Below are 18,786 nucleotides of genomic sequence, written 5' to 3'. Positions count from 1 at the left end.
TAACTGTCCATTACTTTTTGAGACGGGGAAGAAGTTATGATTAAGTTATACACATGTCATTAGTACCATATGTGCTTGGTAATCAAAGATATCATGGGAGAAAAAATTCAGAGAAAGAAGAAGAGAAAAAAATCAGCGGCCTTTTAGTTACAACATGAGGAATTTAGTTTACACACTGGGAAATATTTCTCTGACACTGAGGGCTTTATGACACAGAATTGTACTCCTGAAATCTTCCCTGGAGGTTTTTAAAAATAGTTTATTACCTCCTCTCTTTGGTCACAGCAATTTCACTTCTAATAGAAAACAATCTAAATGACCAATAAGAGGGAAATAGGTGGGTAAATCACAGCGCATGACTCTATGGAATATTTAGGTAGCCATTAGAAATTAAAATATGACAGCTCTGACCACATATTAAAATTCTTATGGAAGATACTTAGTGGACAAAGTGTTTTGCCTATAGTATAACTATCACGTAAAAATTATATATGAATATAAATTAGGATTGGATGAGAAGCTAGAAAAATAAAAACAATTGGTGGGGTAACATGGTATCATTGGGGAAAAACTGTTCTCCACTTATTTGTATATAATAAATGAAAATATATATTTTTTAAAGTGTTCAACTCTCTTGGAAACATAACCATCATCTTCGCCGAGGTGAGGAAGATAAACCAATAGATTCATAAAACCTCCTACCATCTTAGGATCCTTAATTTTTACTAATGTACAATGGCAGAATTGTAGGAACCTATTATGCTTTTACGATCCTACATTGCAGAGGAGTACTGGGGTCCAGCCAGTGTGGCATTCCAAAGCATCACTGGTTTCCATTAAAACTGAGTTTATGGAATTAGAATTAATTTTATGGAATGAATTCAAACAGCCATTTTCATTAAAGTGCACTTGGTCTAATTGAGTTTGGAGTGATATCGTAATAGCCATTCCTGCACTGTTATTTTAAAAGATGAAATCTGATGTGAGCCTTTTTTGTTCCTGTGCTGCTGGGAAACAATCCATAGATGAGAGTTTTCAAGCATCCACATTGAAATGGCTCATTCCTACAGAAGACCCTGGCAAAAGTAGAGGTGTTACCTCAAAGAAATTATTCATTTTGATGAATGAATATATACAGGACATATATGTAGCCTTTATACACCTTTAAAAAACAAATAGTGTGTATAAACATACGTAAATCATAGTTTATCCCCATATGGTGAACATTGGTGTCCAGATTTTGCCCTTATAAAAATGCTGGGGAAAAAAATGCTGGATGAAAACCCATCTTATTCCATTCTTCCAATTATTTCACCATGTCTTTGGAAGAACTAAAAAAAAAATCCATGCCATAAGAACTATTCCGTGATGGAAGCTGATGGACTTCCAGCAAAGAACTCACAGAGCAGAGACCACACCCAACACTTCTTCTGCTAGAGTCACAATTGTTATGACAGACGAGCCCCCTGCCTTCGCATGTTGCTGTGGAGAGCACAGGAGTGAGAATTTGCTCTCCCATAGCCTCTTCATTCCAGGCACCAAGGAAGCACCATGGCTGAGGGCTCTTCATTTGTTCCTTCCTGCCATTATTTTCATCTTAAATCCTGTTGTCCTGTTCTCATCCCAGATCAGAGTTCTTCATTGCAAGCAATAGAAATTGATTTTATTGGAAAGACAATAAAAAGAACTTACTGGAAATCTACAGAAGGCTGAAGGCTTTGGGGGGTGCTCCAGGGCTAGGTGGCAGGAACTATAGCAAGGGTCTCTTACAGGGAGAGTCTGGTGAGTGAACCTCTAAGATCAAGAGCCTGCAAGGGTTCCTTCTGCTCTCCATCACATTCCCAGGATTCAGAATCCTGGGGCAGAGATACCCATGGAAATACCCCCTGGCTGCACCAAGAAGGGGGCACCTTTGGTTTCTTTATAGCAGACAGGTGCCCAAAATTTTACTCCTGCAAACACAGAACCCAGTGAAGTAGAGGTAATCCTCCCAAATGCATTGAGAGATTTGGGGGAAGGACAAATGAACACTGGGCAGCAAAACATTAAAAACATTAAGGACAGATACCCATCACACACCCTTGTATATCTTTGCATAGTCCTTGAGTTTAAGGTATTCAGAGACTGGATACTACCATTAGATGTTAAATTTGATATTGCCCTGCATGAAAGAAAGTTTTGCTTGACACAAAGCCCAATGACTGTTGTAAGAGCCTGCTTGAAGTAATTCAGCTCATCAGTTTCATTTCCTACCTAAGATTTTGGAGTTTTATCTGATTGTCCAAAAATAAAGCATTCGGTCACAGCAAGGACAACACCATCCACCAATGTCTCTTCAAAGTTCCATCACTTACACTCTAGAGCTTTGCTCAAGGACTTCCTGGCTTTCCCCGCAGGTTTTCTGGCAGATTCCCAAATGTGATAGCACAGTACTGTCAAAGAACATAAAGCTGGGCAGCCTTCCAGGAAAATGATCTATTTGGTTTTTCGTCATTCCCCACCCCTACCCCCTTAGATCTACCATCAATCACCTTTCCTTCACAAAAGTGGTCCATTGGCCTGTTCTATTTCACTTACCAGCTGCTGCCACCCCATCTTCCTTGAGAATACTTTCCTCCATCTAGTTCTTATATTAGGGAAACATGCTCTGAGCCATCACCAAGTACAGTCTGTTCAGCACAAACATCAATCAATGCTCTTGGAAAGTGATCACAAAATGAGATCGTACATGAGATGGACTTGGCTTCTGCTGGGGACAAAGGAGCCACGTTAGGAACAAATAAATTCCAATTCTTGGATATGCATTCCAGGAGAGGGGTGATGGTAATCAGACTGATATTCCATTAATACTCCAATATTGTCATTCCAGGTCAAGATGGCCTTGCAGCAGGAGGGATTTGAGCGACAAAAGAGAGGGTATAGAGACATCAATGAAATTGAAATCAACATGAATGACCCTCTTTTTGCAAAGCAGTGGTATCTGGTAAGAGCATCTGCGTTATTCCTAACATTTCTCATCTTGAAACTTTGGATTAAAAAGCAGGCTTCTATTTCCTCATTATGTTGTGGGATGTGAGCCAGCATCAAAATCTATGAGCCTCTCTGTCCCCTCCTACCTGTACTGATTTCCTGTCATTGCCCATGCATATCACCCTCTAATCTGCTTTATTTGGGAACTGCTAAACAGCCATGATCTTCTAGGGTCCACAGCTCAGATTTTCCTAGTACTCTGAAAAAGGGTGACAGTGTGTGTAAAAACTTACAAATGCATATAAAAATCAAGTTAAGGAGGGGGTGCAAATATAGTTCAGGGGTAGAATTCTCAACTGCCATGCGGGAGACCCGGGTTCGATTCCCAGCCCATGCACTTCCCAAAACAAACAAGCAAGCAAACAAACAAAACAAAACAAAAACAAACAAAACTTCAACAAATGGTGCTACAATAATGGGATGCTCCCAAGGAAAAAGAATGAAATGCGACCCCGCTATACAGCATATTAAACAAAAATCAAGTCAAGGGCCTGGGAGGAGTAATCCAGGGGTCTCATCAGGCAGAGGAAAAGGGAAATGTAATGAAATTGCAAGTATAAGAGGAAGAGCCAGGTGACGTCATAAAGGGACAAGCAAGAGGGCTTGGAGACAAAAGTAACAAAAGTAACATCTATTAGTGCTTCCTAAAATAATGGCAGGAAACCAATTCCATAGGGCTTAATTGATGTCGTGTTCAAGGCACTGAAATACTGTCTGTCCGGTGAGATGGATAATTTTGGCTCACCAGCAGTCCTTCCTGACCCATTTGGATTGATTGGGTTATGCTAAAAAGGAACTCGGTGACTCCAAGCCAACCTGAACTACAGAGCACATTGACAGCAAAGGGGTGACTGTGATTTATGAATGTAAATGAAGTTCTCCTTTTTTAAGATTAAAAGATGATAAGCAAGAGAGAAAACAAAATTGCAGCCCTACAGATCACTGCATTTTAAAAATGCATCACAATTCCTCGCTGATGGGGATTCAGAATTTGACAATGCCTTATGTTTTCAGGCAGGGAATATTGAAATTCAGATCTGGTGACTGAGTGAGCGTATAAAAAATGTGTTAGTCAAGGTAAACTAGGTTTGGTGCAGTAACAAACAACTCCCACATCTCAGTGGCTTAACAAAATCAAAGTTTGTTTCTCGCTCATGCTGCATGGCCAACGTTTCCTAGTCCCTCAGGCACTCAGGCTGACCAAGGCACCTTCTCTGATCCTTTCCAATGCCTGGAATGAACACCTTGGCAAGGAAAGGGCCAGGTTGCACACTGGCTCTTAAAGCTTTTGCTGGATATGCCAGGTGGCACATGAGTTTATATTGCATTGGCCAAAACCAGTCACATGGTCATTGTAACATGAAAGGAGGAGGAAAGGTATTATGTTAACATGCACCTGGAAAGAAAAGAAAAATAATTTCTGCAAATAGCCCTAATTAATTCACACAAAGTTTTAACCAAAGCCAAAAGAGCCAGCTCGTCAGCGTGGACTATTGCCAATACAAACTCTGACTTCTATTTTTTTACAACCTATCTTTGAGAAAACTATACAGGACAAGGGTGCCTGAAAGGAAGGCAGTGAACATATTTGTTTGGAATTTATTCTTTGTGTTCCTTCCTTTTTCAAATCTTTTGAGGGAGAAGGGCGGTCTATTTTTCTGCCTTAGAGCATATAGTAAAGGTGAGCCAGCTATTTTTTAGTTCATTTAAATAAATATTTTTGAGCAAGGCTTGGTGGTGTGATACTGAAATTACAAGGCCATGCTCCTTCCTGCAAGGAATATTGTTATTTAGAAATATTTAGGAAATCATATTCAAAATAAGAATAATCCAAGATAATATATGCTAAGTTCAAAATGAGAGATACAAATAAAATGCTATGAAAGTGAGCATGTAATCCTAAATGGGGGTGCGGGTGGAGGTGGATTCTTACAATGACAGCTCTAAAATTTTTCTATATGAGAAGTTTAAATATAACAATCTAGTTTTAAGATGGGAGAACTTAAAACTGTGTTTGCATATTTGCACAAAACAGAAAACATCAATTGTTTATATATTTAAAAAATGGAGGAAGAAAGCTGGAGGAGGTAGGTGGAGGGTATCCCAAATACTGTTTCATGGAAGCTGTGGCCTTTGAACTAGACCATCCCTCAGTGCATATCAAGCAAGCATTTTACATGGGTGCTTTAGTCCATCAAATTAATAAGATGCTCTGCTTTGGAATTCTTGTCCCAGATCAATACCGGGCAAGCAGACGGCACTCCTGGGCTTGATTTGAATGTGGCAGAAGCCTGGGAGCTGGGATACACAGGGAAAGGTGTCACCATTGGCATTATGGACGATGGTGAGTATTCCCGAGCTCTTACGTCATTTGGAAGCAAGTGTGTCCCTCTGCATGCCTCTGAAATATGAAAGCTCTACCGTTCGGGAGATGCTGATGACACACAGGATGGCCAGATGCTGCACAAGTTACCATGCTTTTCTGCGACTTAGTCCTCAGCTTCTTCTAGTTTGGTGGCTCTTCGACTTGATGATGTCCTTGATAAACGTTTGTTAAATTAATAAACAAAAAGTAAACAAATCAACAAACAAAGGTTGCTGAACCCCCAACCATAATTTCTTATTACATCACTTTTATATCTTATTTTAGAGTATTTCTAAACCTGTTCACATTTACTGTCTATTTTTCTAGGTCTGCAATGCCAGATATGGTTGACACTAGCCATATGTAGCTATTTAGATTTCAATTTTAAGTGAAATTAATAATTCAGTTTCACAATCACATTATCTTTGTTTCAAGTCCTCAAGAGTTATATGTGGCTAGTGGTTACCAAATTAAATATTTCTAATATTGCAGGAAGCTCTATTGGACAATGTGGCTCTAAATCCTCAAAACAGTTTTTTAGCAACAGGATTGGGGTTTGGGGAAAATGTGTCTTTATTGCCCTTTAAAGAATGAACTCTTGTAAAGTAGACTTTGATGGTATTTTATTATGCATGGCCCCTGTAACATGCGATTCTATCCCGTATGCCTACCAGCCAAAGATTTAGCAGAGCTTGATTTTCTAGAGTTCGCAATATGAAAATCCAATAGATTTGAGGAACAGGCCTCTTTCCAACTATTCTGATCCTTGGCTTTGCCAAGATTCTGAAGACTCGGTGCCCTGTAGCCACTTCACTGAGGGTGTGTTGCTGCTCTTCACCAGCCATCTGAGTCCTCCAGTACAAAACTTCGGTTCATGTTGTTGGTCCAATTACACATAAAAACCACGCAGAGATGAAACAATAGAGCCTTTCCCTTCTGAACATCCTCAAAGAACTCGGTTCTCTAAAGCAAGCCTTTGTAGCAGAATGGATGGGCAAACAAGTGGAGCCAGCCTGCTTCCAACCTGTGTTTTCTTTGTATGGGTTCATTAAATAACCACATAAAAACAAAGCCACAGGATTGTCTGATGAGTGACGCTTGTGGAAGTGGATGGAAAAGCATTCTCTTGTGAACAACGTTTTCACAAGAAGAGAGGGACCTTTGCCCTGCAGTTCGGGAGCTTATGCATTTTCCTTCTTTCCGAATGCTTTGGCTTGGAAATCTTTCCAAACGGTTTGAGTGAGGCCAGCTCATCCAGGAGAAAGATGCATCCAAGTTTGGGGGAAACATGCCTAGGATCTATGGTGATGACCATTTCCAACAATATATCTTTTGGGCCTCCTCCTGCTGGCATCAAAAGTAGCCCCGAACTGCCACCACAGGGCAACAGACATACTCGTTGCTCTTGTGCAACCTTGAACACACTGTGCATGCCTATTTCAGGATTCTTTAACTGTAGCTCCCTTAGACCGACTCTTTTTTTTTTTTTTTTTTTTTTTGCATGGGCAGGCACCGGGAATCAAACCCGGGTCTCCAGCCTGGCAGGCGAGAACTCTACCTGCTGAGCCACTGTGGCCTGCCCTTAGTCTGATTCTTAGACCATCCCTTTCAAAGATAGCAGAGGAGAGGATGCTTTCTGTCTCTTTTTCACATTCCCCTGGTCATGAGAGACCAAGCCCTTTAATAATATCAGGCAGAATTTTTTCTTGATGTCATTTCTTCTGCTGATTGGTGACCTTTGGGATCCCATAAGAGTGAGCTCCCTAGCCCCCAATTGAAACTCCTGAGTTCCCCATTGTTTTGGTCATCTACTGTGCAAAACACCCAAAATGTAGTGGCTTGAAGCAACAACCGTGTTGTTAATCTCTCACAGTTTGGTGGGTTGACCAGACTCAGCTGGACAGTTTCTCTGCTGGTCTCACTTGGAGTCTCTCATGCAGTTGGAGTCAGAAGGTGGTTGGCGATGTTGTCACCTGAAGGCTTGACTGGGATGTTGACGTGGTGTGGCCCCCCACCCTTCGCCACAGGTCTCAGGGCTTCTCCTTTCCACTTGGTCCTTTCATGTGGTGCTCCTACCTGGAAGCTCAGGATTCAGGGCTCCTGAGAAGAAGCATTCTGAGAAAAGGGCAGAAGCCCAAAACATCTTAAAAGCTGGACCTGGAATGAGCAAGCACTACTTCTGCCACTTCTAATGGATAAATAGGCACAAGGCCCATCAAGTTTCCAGAGTGGGGCAAGTAGATCGTGTCACCTGGTGAGGAAGGAGACAAAGGATCTATGGCCATCTTTAATTCAGCATATGCTTATTCTGTGACTCTCCAAAAAATGAAGAGAAGAATGGCTAAAAGCTTTCTCCAACGCACCACTGAATAGCACGATGAGCACATTTGGGATAAGTGTGGCCTCCCACGCAACGAGGACAAGACCATATGCTCAGCAGCCGCTCACCATATAATTGGATATATCTGTCCTAAAACCTCGAAATGCAAAAGCAGTGATCCAGAGGCTGGGAAAAATCAGTGCTGCATTTTCTCTCAATCGCTTGCACACTGAAAGGGGGTGCATCCTTTCCCAGATATTCTCTCAGCAAGATGTCATTCCAGAACCAGGTTAAAGACCAACATGACACTGGCCCTGGCACCTAAGGGTTAAACTATTGTAATATTTTATAAACATTGGCTGTCTGTATTTTGACCTTTATGGGATATGTACAATTATCTGCATGTGGAAGATTCAATTTGTGGATGGCCCAATTATAATAGCTATCTTAGTTTTCCAGGGCTACTCTGACAAGTGCAGCATACTGGTTGGCTTAAAGTTCAGAAATTTACTGTCTCACCATTTTGGAGACTAAAAGTCCCACATCAAGTTATCCACAGACCGTCCTTTCTCCTGGAGTCTATAGCATTCCGGTGCCAGCTTGCTGCAACCTCAGGATTCCTTGGCTTGTAAATGCATCCCTGCCTCCAACACATGGCAATCTCTCTCTCACTATCTCTGGCTTCTCCTGATAAGTTGTGTCTGAGCTTCCTCTACTTATAAGAAGTTAGGCCATATTGGATTAAGAAAACTCCCCACCCCCAATTCAATTTGGCCTCATCCGAATAGGATTTTCAAAGGTCCTATTTACAAATGGGTCCACGCCCACAGGACCAGAGGTTAGGACTTGGATGTTGGTCTTGTACAGGACATGGTTCAGTCCCTGTGGTAGTTAGATTCAGTTGTCAACTTGGCCAGGTGAAAGCACCTAGTTCTGTTGCTGTGGACATGAGCCAATGGTAGGTGAATCTCATCTGTTGTTAATTACATCCGCAGTCGGCTAGGAGGCGTGTCTGCTGCAATGAGTGACGTTTAACTTAATTGGCTTGTGCTTAAATGAGAAAATGCAATGTAGCACAGTCTAGCAGCTCAGCATTCCTCATCACAGCACTTGCAGCTCAGCCCAGGCCTTTGGAGAAGTCACCCCGGGGAAAGCTGTTGGAACCCAGGGGCCTGGAAAGAAGACCAGCAGAGACCATCCTGTGCCTTCCACGTAAGAAAAGAGCCTCAGTGGAAAGTTAGCTGCCTTTCCTCTGAAGAACCAACAAAATAAATCTCCTTTTATTAAAAGCCAATCCGTCTCTGGTGTGTTGCATTCCAGCAGCTAACAAACTAGAACAGAGTTGGTACCGGAGAGTGGGGTGCTGCTGCGGTTTGCAAATGCCAGATCTGTTGGAACTGTGTTTTGGATGGCTAAGGGGAAGACTTTGGAGGAACTGTGAAGAGATTGATGGAGAAGTCCTGGAGGGCTTGAAGAGACTGTTGGTGTAAATGGAACCACCGCCAATCTTGACAAAGGAGGACACAAAAGGGAGAGATTGGAGTTTGCAGAGTGAGAACCATGGAAGTTCGGGTCTGAAGCCAAGAAACCTTGGCCAGGAGAGTGGACCCACCTGTATGTGTGGAGAGGGTGAGTTTACCCTGAAGGGCGAGGATGAGTCTCCCCTCTCATTGCAGTGGAATAGTTGTGCAGCCTCGGGCCTTGGAAAAGGCGTAGCACGCTCCTTGGGGGACTGGGAGAGCCTGGCTGCCACCATGTGGAGGGGTTGAGCGTGCGCCCCAGAAATGGCAGAGAGCCCAGGGGTGGCCCTGATGCCTGGAGAGAGTGGAGCCCAGAGGTGGTCTCCTCGATGTTCCCCGAGGTTGATTAGGAAAGAGGCCGACCACTGCATAGGCCCTTGGAAGGGGTGGGACTGCCGCTTTCTACAGCCGAAGGATAAATGACTTTCAGACTTGGAAATCCAATGGTGTTTGCCTGAAGATCTTCCTTCCAATTTCTCCCTATGGAAATGAAAATCTGTATCCTTTGACTATCCTCCTTTGCATATTGGCACGGGACTTATTTTGAGATTCACAGGTCCACAGCCAGAAGAGAATATTTTGCACCTGTTTAAGGTGATGTGAGTAACTGCCAAGTTGACAAGGGGTGGACATGTGGTAGTTAGATTCAGTTGTCAACTTGGCCAGGTGAAAGCACCTAGTTCTGTTGCTGTGGACATGAGCCAATGGTAGGTGAATCTCATCTGTTGCTAATTACATCCGCAGTCGGCTAGGAGGCGTGTCTGCTGCAATGAGTGACGTTTAACTTCATTGGCTTGTGCTTAAATGAGAGAATGCAATGTAGCACAGTCTAGCAGCTCAGCATTCCTCATCACAGCACTTGCAGCTCAGCCCAGGCCTTTGGAGAAGTCACCCCGGGGAAAGCTGTTGGAACCCAGGAGCCTGGAAAGAAGACCAGCAGAGACCATCCTGTGCCTTCCACGTAAGAAAAGAGCCTCAGTGGAAAGTTAGCTGCCTTTCCTCTGAAGAACCAACAAAATAAATCTCCTTTTATTAAAAGCCAATCCGTCTCTGGTGTGTTGCATTCCAGCAGCTAGCAAACTAGAACAGTCCCCAACAGTAGCTATTTACCCCTCTTTGGTTGCCCAACTCAAAACTAGGCCATCCTCCCTCTGTTGGATCTGCTGGAACCAGATACTTGATACATGCTTAAATATCTGCTGCCTTCACTTAGGGGCAAACGAGTATCATTACCATACACCACATATCACTGGGAGAGTGCCTCCAGGGTTAGCTGTTGACCAAAGAGGCAGAAGGTATTTCTTAAGAGTCTGGTCTGATATTTTGAGCATGTAGATATCAGCGAGAACCCCACTTAATGATGATAAACTCATCCTTTCTATTGAAATGGAATTGTCTAATGTGGGGAACTTGACCTAGAAAACAAGATGTGACCATACCAAGACATAGGGATAACCAAGAGTCACCAGACCAGACAAGATTTAAGGCATGTGTCTGGCTATAGAGGTCAAAGATGGTCACAGAAGGCATGGGTCAAGGCCAGAGAGGTGAGGTCAGAGAGGCCTTCAAGATGAAGGGACTATAAAACCAACTAAAATTTATCAAGTATTCACTATGTGTTAGTCACTGCTTAGCAATTTGGAGACACAGCTCAATTATTCTATATTGTTGGTACTATTATTAACCACATTTTGAAGATGAAGACTGAGGTTTAAGGAGGCAAAAAAACTACCCAAAGTCGCTGTTCTAGTTTGCTAGCTGCCGGAATGCAATATACTAGAAACAGAATGGCTTTTAAAAAGGGGAATTTAATAAATTGCTAGTATACAGTTCTAAGGCTGAGAAAATGTCCCAATTAAAACTAGTCTATAGAAATGTCCAATCAAAGGCATCCAGAAAAAATACCTTGGTTCAAGAAGGCCAATGAAGTTCAGGGTCTCTCTCTCATCCGAGAAGGCACATGGCGAACACAATTACCATTTCTCTCTCATCTGGAAGGGCACATAGTGAACACAGCATCATCTGCTAGCTCTCTCTCCTGGCTTCCTGTTTCATGAAGCTCAGTGGGAGGCATTTTCCTTCTTCATCTCCAAAGCACTGGCTGATGCTCTTTCTGCTTTGTGGTACTGCAGCATTCTCTGCTCTCTGAATCTCTTTCATTCTCCAAAATGTTTCCTCTTTCATAGAACTCCAGAAACTTATCAAGACCCACCCAAATGGGTGGAGACACATCATCACTTAATCCATTTTAACAGCCACTCTTGATTAAATCACAGTTCCAGGGAGCTGATCTGATTACAGTTTCAAACATACAGTATTGAATAGGGATTATTCTGCCTTTATGAAATGGGATTTAGATTAAAACATGGCTTTTCTAGGGGACATACAGTCACACAACTGGTACCAGCTTTCACTTACAGTGCTTCAAGCGCCTTGATTTTGCCTCCCTGGTGGGACTTTGCAAGTGGGGCTTCATCTATGGAAGTGGAGGTTTGAGCTTTCAGACCAGATAGCCACTGACACCCTTCTAAGAGATCTAAGCTCTGCATTAAATACAAGAGCAATACTTTCCTTTTAGCTCAGGGCTTCCCAGGAGCCTCCAGGCCTCAGAAGTTCCAGCAGGGTGTATGTTCTGATGACTATTGCAACATAACAAATTGCTGCAACTCTTCACAGCCTAAAATATCATATTTGCTCATGATTTTGTGGGACAGAAATTCAAGAAGAGCCTAGTTGGGGTTCTTATCTGGTATCTCTCATGTGGTTGTGGACAGATATTGGCTCAACTGGGGCAGACAGCCAACATGGCTCACTCAAGTGGCCAGCAGTTGATTCTGGCCACTGCATCGGCTTATCAAATAGAACGCCTACATATGGGCTTCATACAAGCAGCTGGCTTCTGACACAGTGAGCGCTCAAAGAGAATCTGGCAGAAAATGCAATGCCTTTTCTGACCTATCCGTGGAATTCATGTGTATGAATTTCTGAGGACTTCATAAACCAATCATTGCAAATCGAGTGGCTTAAAACAGAAATTTATTCTCTCACAGTTCTGGAGGCTGAGTCTGAAATCAAGGTGTTACCAGGGCCATACTTCCACTGAAGGCTCTAGGAAACAGTCCCACCTTGCCTCTTCCTAGCATCAGGTGCTTACCAGCAGTACTTGGCATTCCTTGGCATTCCTTGGCTTGTGGCAGCATCCAATCTCTGCACCCATCGTCACATGGCCTCTTCTCTGTGTATCTGTATCTCCATAAGCATTCTCTTCTCTGTGTCTTTGGGTCCTCTCTCCTCTTATAAGGTCCCACTCTAATTCAATATGACCTTATCCTTACTTGGTTAATTCTGAAAAGATCTCTATTCAAATAAGCTCACATTCACAGGTATGGGGGATTAAGACTTTAACATATCTTTTGGGGGGATACGATTCAACCCCTAATCCAGCCTTGTCATTCCACTGCATTCTATTAGCTAAAGTCACAAGCCCACCCAGATTCAAGAAGAGGTAACAGACCCACCTATAAATGGGAGGCATGGCATTGTCACATTGTGGAAGGCCATATGGCATGGAGATATGGCATGGCCATCTTTGAAAGCTGCAAGATGCCCATTGAAGTTTTCTCCCCATCAGCATACAATTCAGTGGCAGGTAGTGATGCAAAGGGCTTTTTCTCTTGGATTAATGGAACAAACTGGGCTCAGGACTAGCTTCCTAAGATGTTACATGTCACAGCTGAACCATTAACATTCCAAGACTATGCACATGAAATTCCTTGCTAATTCTATGAGGGCCCCAGAACTGTCACAGGATCCTGGGAATTTGAATTAGTTTTGTGGATTATATTTTCTGAAGAGATTCAAACTGATGGCAGCATACTAATGATTTATGAACAAAAATATAAACAATTACGTGTCATTGTGTATACTCCGTTGAGTTGTGATTGGCAGGTTGTGAATCAGGCTCCAGTTTGGAGTATGAGCTACAGACAGTTGTACAGCTCATGTTCTCTGTCTAAATCATCTGTGTTTTCCCAGGACCTAAACTGTGCCTGGTATCGTTGCTGAAAATAAATTAATGCATGAAAAATAAGAATGAATACATTACAAATAGAAAAATTGAAAGATAAATAAGCTGAGAAGTAGCATTGAGTATATTCCACCTCAAAAGATAATCAAATACTCAAACATATTAAAATATTATTTAATAACCAGATTATTATTTTCATACTTTGGTCCATTATTTTTTTTTCTGAATCATGACTGTCATCTTTCACAGTTCTGCCAAGAATCTTTTTTTTTTCAGGCCAAAGTTTGGATCTTTTCTAAATTAACACTTAATCTTCCCCTTAACCTAATTAGAGATCCTATATTTTAATTAGGCTAAACTTATCTTCTGTTAATTCTGATTGCTTCTGGTATCAAATTACTCCTTGCTTGCTTTGATCTTTTCCCTGCACAGCTAAGAGACTTCTATTTCTCAGAAAATTTTTCTCCTAAATAGCACACACTATCAGAGCATGGAGTCATGTTTTAAAAATTGACTCTGTTATAAAAGAACATAGTCTGTCTCCTTTTTCTTTAATTTATCTATATTTTACAATGTTTTGTGCCCAAAGCAAGCTCACAAAATTTAACCAATTTCAACATTTATTTACAATTTAATTTCAATACAACATTCCAGAACCAAATAGATTCTTAAAAATGTTTCTGCTCTTCTTCAGCATCCCACTTATTCTAGTGATGTGGTAAATGGTGGAACTAATAATGACAAGAAATTTAATTTATTGAGTGTTTACTATTAACTACATGTTTTCAGTGAATTGTCTCTAACCTTGACCTTTTTGCTTTGCAAAGTAAGTAACAAAGTAAATACTATCCCCATTTCAAAGATGGAGACTCTGAAGTTCAGAGCGGTCGTGTCACTTGGGAATAATATCTCCATTTCAAAGATTAGGACACCGAGGCTCAGAGAGGTCATGCCTCTTGAGCAAAGTCACACGAATATTACAATGTCAGTGTCGGAGCCTGGAATGGAACTGGGTATGCTGACCTCAAAGCCCTACTGCACACATGACTCTATCCGACAGCCTAAATTGACCACCTATGAATTAGAAGCCAAGCATGTTTCAGCAGTCTTTAAAATTTCTGGCCTTTAAATGTTCTGACCCTTTTCCTTCTGCAGTCCTGAGGAGGGGACTGAAAGGAGGAGGCATTTTGATTGGGGGGTGGGAGATAGGAAATGAAGAAGCCATGTTGACTGCCACTGCTTCATATGTCAAAGCATTGGAAGTAAAATGGAACACATGCTACAGAACACTCTAGAAATTCCTTATATAACCAGAAAAGACAAAGGAAATTTTCTTTGTAGAACAATACATTCCAGACACAAGTTCTTTTCTGCAGGGCAATGCTTTAACTGTGGCCCAATCCTGCTATGCAGGCGGTGAAGCTGTGCATCGTAGAGGGAGTTGATGATACGTCTATTGTTTCAATATCATCAACCCAATACAGTTATTAAATGCTTGCTCTGCACCAGTCACTGGACTAAGCGCATGCCACACATTCGTTTCCTTAATCCTTGCATGGGTCTCACCTCTACTTAATCAAGACAGAAGCAAGCACAGAGAGGTCAAGCAGCTGGCCCGAAGTCACACAGACAGCAGGTCTTTAATTCCAAAACCTACACTCTGAAGCATTATGCTAAGTGGTGCCAGGTACCCGGCCTGTTACTCCGAAGGTTGCATGCTCAGTCTTTGCAGACCTGGATGGGAGCTTTTCAACTTGCCCATGAAGTCCCATGGTGCTTTCTGTGGTCCGAGTGCCTGTGGGAACTCAGCTGTGCTCACAGACTATAATTCTGCCCTTGGATAGATTCTGCGGCAACAAAACAAACCCACATCTGGGAGAAAGTAGGAGGTTCCTGCTGGGAGAGTTGAGACCTCATGCTTTCTGGAAAAAGCTGTATTCTGAAAAGGTTCAAGCATAGAACAGCTCACTGGAAACATTTGTCCTCCGTCTGATGGCTTTCTCCCTGAGCACCCTGTTCCTTCTACAATATCCACACCACAGAACACACGCCTTATCCATTGTCATCTGTACCCTGTTAAAATGATAATTACTTTCCTCCCCGGGGTCAGTTTCATTTCAGAAGAAATGCCAGTTGAGGCTCTAGAAATGTCAGGATTTCTACAAATCTCTTTAAGATCCTTGCTCTAACAAGCCATCCTTCCTTAGGTCGCTACACCTCTTAGTGCTGAGGGTAATGTGCAGTTTTATTCTTGAGACCCAAGCTCGAATTGGTTTCATTCTGCTATGGCATCCCTGCTGACAGCTCCACCCCCCTCTGCAGTCAGTAGAACGCTATGATGGAGCCGGGCAAGGAGGGCTCAGTGGCATTGGTCAAAGCTTATCCCACCCACGAGGGCCCAGTGCAAGCCCCATGAGGAAGGGGTTTTCTGTAGCAGCTTTCTTTTGGATGCTTTTGGCAGGTATTAACCTTCGGTTCCTGTGCTGTCCTTGTCTTTTCACAGGGATTGATTACCTCCATCCGGACCTGGCCTCAAACTATGTAAGTACAAGCTGACCTTTGTTCGGAAACACGCGCCCTTAAGTGTCCTGGTGACCCTCGTTATTAGAACACACAGGCACATGTATGCATGTGCACACATGCATACACAGGCATGCATTCATGCAAACACATGCGTGTGTATTTGCACATGTGTGCACAAACACATGCATACACATACAGGCCCACAAGTGCACATGAGCACACACTCACACTTGTCCATGAACACACATGCATGTACTAGAGCTGCCCATCTTGTTGGAGCCGCAGCTCAGGCCAAAGGGAAATGGATAAGCAATGGGCCTGGCAGCAGGCAATGGCGCGTGACTCTGCAAGGAAGAAAGAAGGAAGCCCACAGTCTGAAAGAACCAAGAAAATAGAAACAGGGAAGGATGGAGAAGGGAGAAACTTGGCAAGGTTTAAATCCACTCAAGCTGACAATATTGAATTGAAAGGTGGAAATGAGCCATTTGGACTCCTGCTAGGCAGAGCCAATAGCAAAAAGCCAAGAAGTGCAACCATTCAGGAAAGCAAAACCATTAAGTTTCTTCTGTTTTTGCTCTTGTTTTTGGCTTATGCCCATGCCACACTCACTTTTCCCCATAATATGGGGTACAACATTTAGTATGCCCTGACAAACATGAGATATTAGCAGAGAATAATGGTCAACACTGCTAGGCTAGAACCACAGGTTCTAATTTTTGACCCAATAAATCACACACTTCCCTGATGAAACCCACAATCCCTTTAAATGTAAGAGATCGCTTTATTTCAACCCCAGGAAGTACAATATTCAAGCATTGGTGTGGTCACTTAAAATCATCCAAACTCTTAACTAAGCAACACTTCTCTTCTAATCTCCAGATCTAGAAGAGATTTATTTATAATAAGCATTTAAATTAAGTAAGTATTTTTTTTAAATGTTATCTTCATAGCTAAAGAGATTTATACTTAGGGGAGCCAGTGTTTAAATAAGAGAACGGTAAAGCAATGGTTTGTTAACAAGCAGAAGTTTGAGGGTCAGCATTCTGAGTAATTTGTGCTGGAAAGTGTGTGTCTACACCGCAAAAAGAGAATGAGGATTTTCCATGTGGTTAGCACAGTGGAAACAGAAACAGAGCAGCAATGAGCTGTGTTTCTATTTACCACCTGGGTATAATAAATCCAGAAGATATGTCGGGCTGGGCATATTTTTTAATTGCAAACAAGAAGTTAAATGAATCGCTGGCACAATCCAGCTAATATGCCCCCAAAGAGAAATGGCAGAAATAAAACCAAAGCTATAATCCCAGAGATGGTAATCTACCCCTGTAAATGAAACAACACGAAACCGCCCGAGTTGTAGATTCAGCCCAGTGGTCCCGGTGTGGAGTCTAAGGAAAGGGGTGCCCTGTTTCCCTCTGGGACCCCATTTTCACGCCCTGCAGACATTCATGGGGCGATTCGCTTGATCCTTGGAGATGGTCACTCACAGCTGGCCAGGGACTGCCCCATGCAGTACGCTGATGGAAATGCCTCCCCCAATAACTGCAGGGCCGGGGAGGATATTAAGAAACAGATGTGTCATATTTTTGCCAAGGTTCTCATATTCTAGAAGCCTCTCCTCACAAAGAAATGCAGGGTTAATACTAATAGCTCCCTGCACCGGGTCTGCTTCCCCTTCCAGCAGCGCAAAGGAGAGTTTAAGCGCTGAGCCGTAGCTGCACCCATTTCCCCCTCCATCTCCATAATGCAGCGCCCGGCAGAGTCGCCAGATGGAGTTCTGCTTGCTTTCTCTAAAGCGGCGATGTTCCATCTTGCCACTTGGAAACCAAAAACCCTAGTCTGAATTGGGTGGAATCGATAGAAGTGCAGCATCCAAATTGAGAGGTGCCAGCTACCTCCGAACGCAATACCCGTAGTATACCTGCAGAGTTCTATGAGAATCATGTCTGTCTTGTCTCTGTTTCTTTTCAAAAACCCATTTTTTTCTAATTAAAAAATAAATACATCTCTTCTTTGGAAAAATTGGAAAAGCATAAAACGGATTCATAACTAGCCATCGATAGCACTATTTGTAATACTGTGACATATATTTGGACTCTCATTTCTACCTGAATATGTATAATTTTTAATGAAATTGAACTGTTGTATATATAACCCCCTCTTCCTCCTGACATTATGTCATGACCACTTTCTTATATTATGGAATATTTTTCAAAAAATTATTTTGAGGGCTACATAATATTACATCATGTGGCTATGCCTTCATTTAAGCATTCTAATCCCCAATTGCTGGGAAGCAGTTTGTCTTCAGTGGGTGTCTCATTCAGAGAGAAAGAGAGAGTAACATAGAAGAAAGTAACAGGGTGTTAGAGGTACTCCAAATCACAGCCTGCTAAGGAAAACTGAAAGAAATGGGAAATTTTATCCTGGAAAAAAGAAAACTTAAGAGGGACATGAAATGTTTTCACATATTTTAAAGTTTCTGTGTGGGATGAGGCATTCAACATGTTCATTGATTTCCCTCAAGAATATTGCCATCAATATAAGATACTAGCAGGTGAAAGATTTTAGTTCAGTTAAAGGAAGAACTGTCTAATGGTTAAAGATAATAAATAAATGGAATTAGCTTTCCCAGGGGGTGATGAGTTCTCCATATCTGAAAATGTTCAAGATGAGAGTTGATAGGCACTTGCAGTATGTCATAGAAGAGAGGACATCTATGTTAACCTTAAACTAGGTGACAGCTAATGATTGAACTAAAATGGGATTTCTGTACAAAACTGCACATCTTGATAACTTCAATCCAGAGCAAGGTCTAAGTCCTCAACATTTGTCAAACTTGGATCCTTGAAAGTAAATTACAGAAATAAGTCAGATGCAAAAGGACAGTACTGCAAGATCATACTGTTATGAGCTAGTTATAATAACTCACAGAGCTAGAAGCTGGAATATAGGTTACCAGGGGATGGTCTGGATTAAAGAATGGAGAGTTGATGCTCAA

General features: G+C 42.2%; 1 protein-coding gene across 1 annotated transcript in view; it reads left to right on the top strand.

Annotated features, from left to right (window-relative positions):
* Window positions 1-18,786, top strand: part of PCSK2 (proprotein convertase subtilisin/kexin type 2) — a 250,255-nt gene that overhangs the window by 140,415 nt on the left and 91,054 nt on the right. The window contains exons 3-5 of the mRNA XM_077160942.1: window positions 2,870-2,983; window positions 5,266-5,374; window positions 15,766-15,803. Of these exons, the coding sequence (XP_077017057.1) occupies window positions 2,870-2,983; window positions 5,266-5,374; window positions 15,766-15,803 (261 nt within the window). The remainder of the gene's footprint in view (window positions 1-2,869; window positions 2,984-5,265; window positions 5,375-15,765; window positions 15,804-18,786) is intronic.

The sequence above is a fragment of the Tamandua tetradactyla genome, chromosome 1 (genome assembly GCF_023851605.1).
Source record: "Tamandua tetradactyla isolate mTamTet1 chromosome 1, mTamTet1.pri, whole genome shotgun sequence".
Taxonomy (NCBI): domain Eukaryota; kingdom Metazoa; phylum Chordata; class Mammalia; order Pilosa; family Myrmecophagidae; genus Tamandua; species Tamandua tetradactyla.
This window is presented reverse-complemented; position numbering and strand designations above follow the sequence as displayed.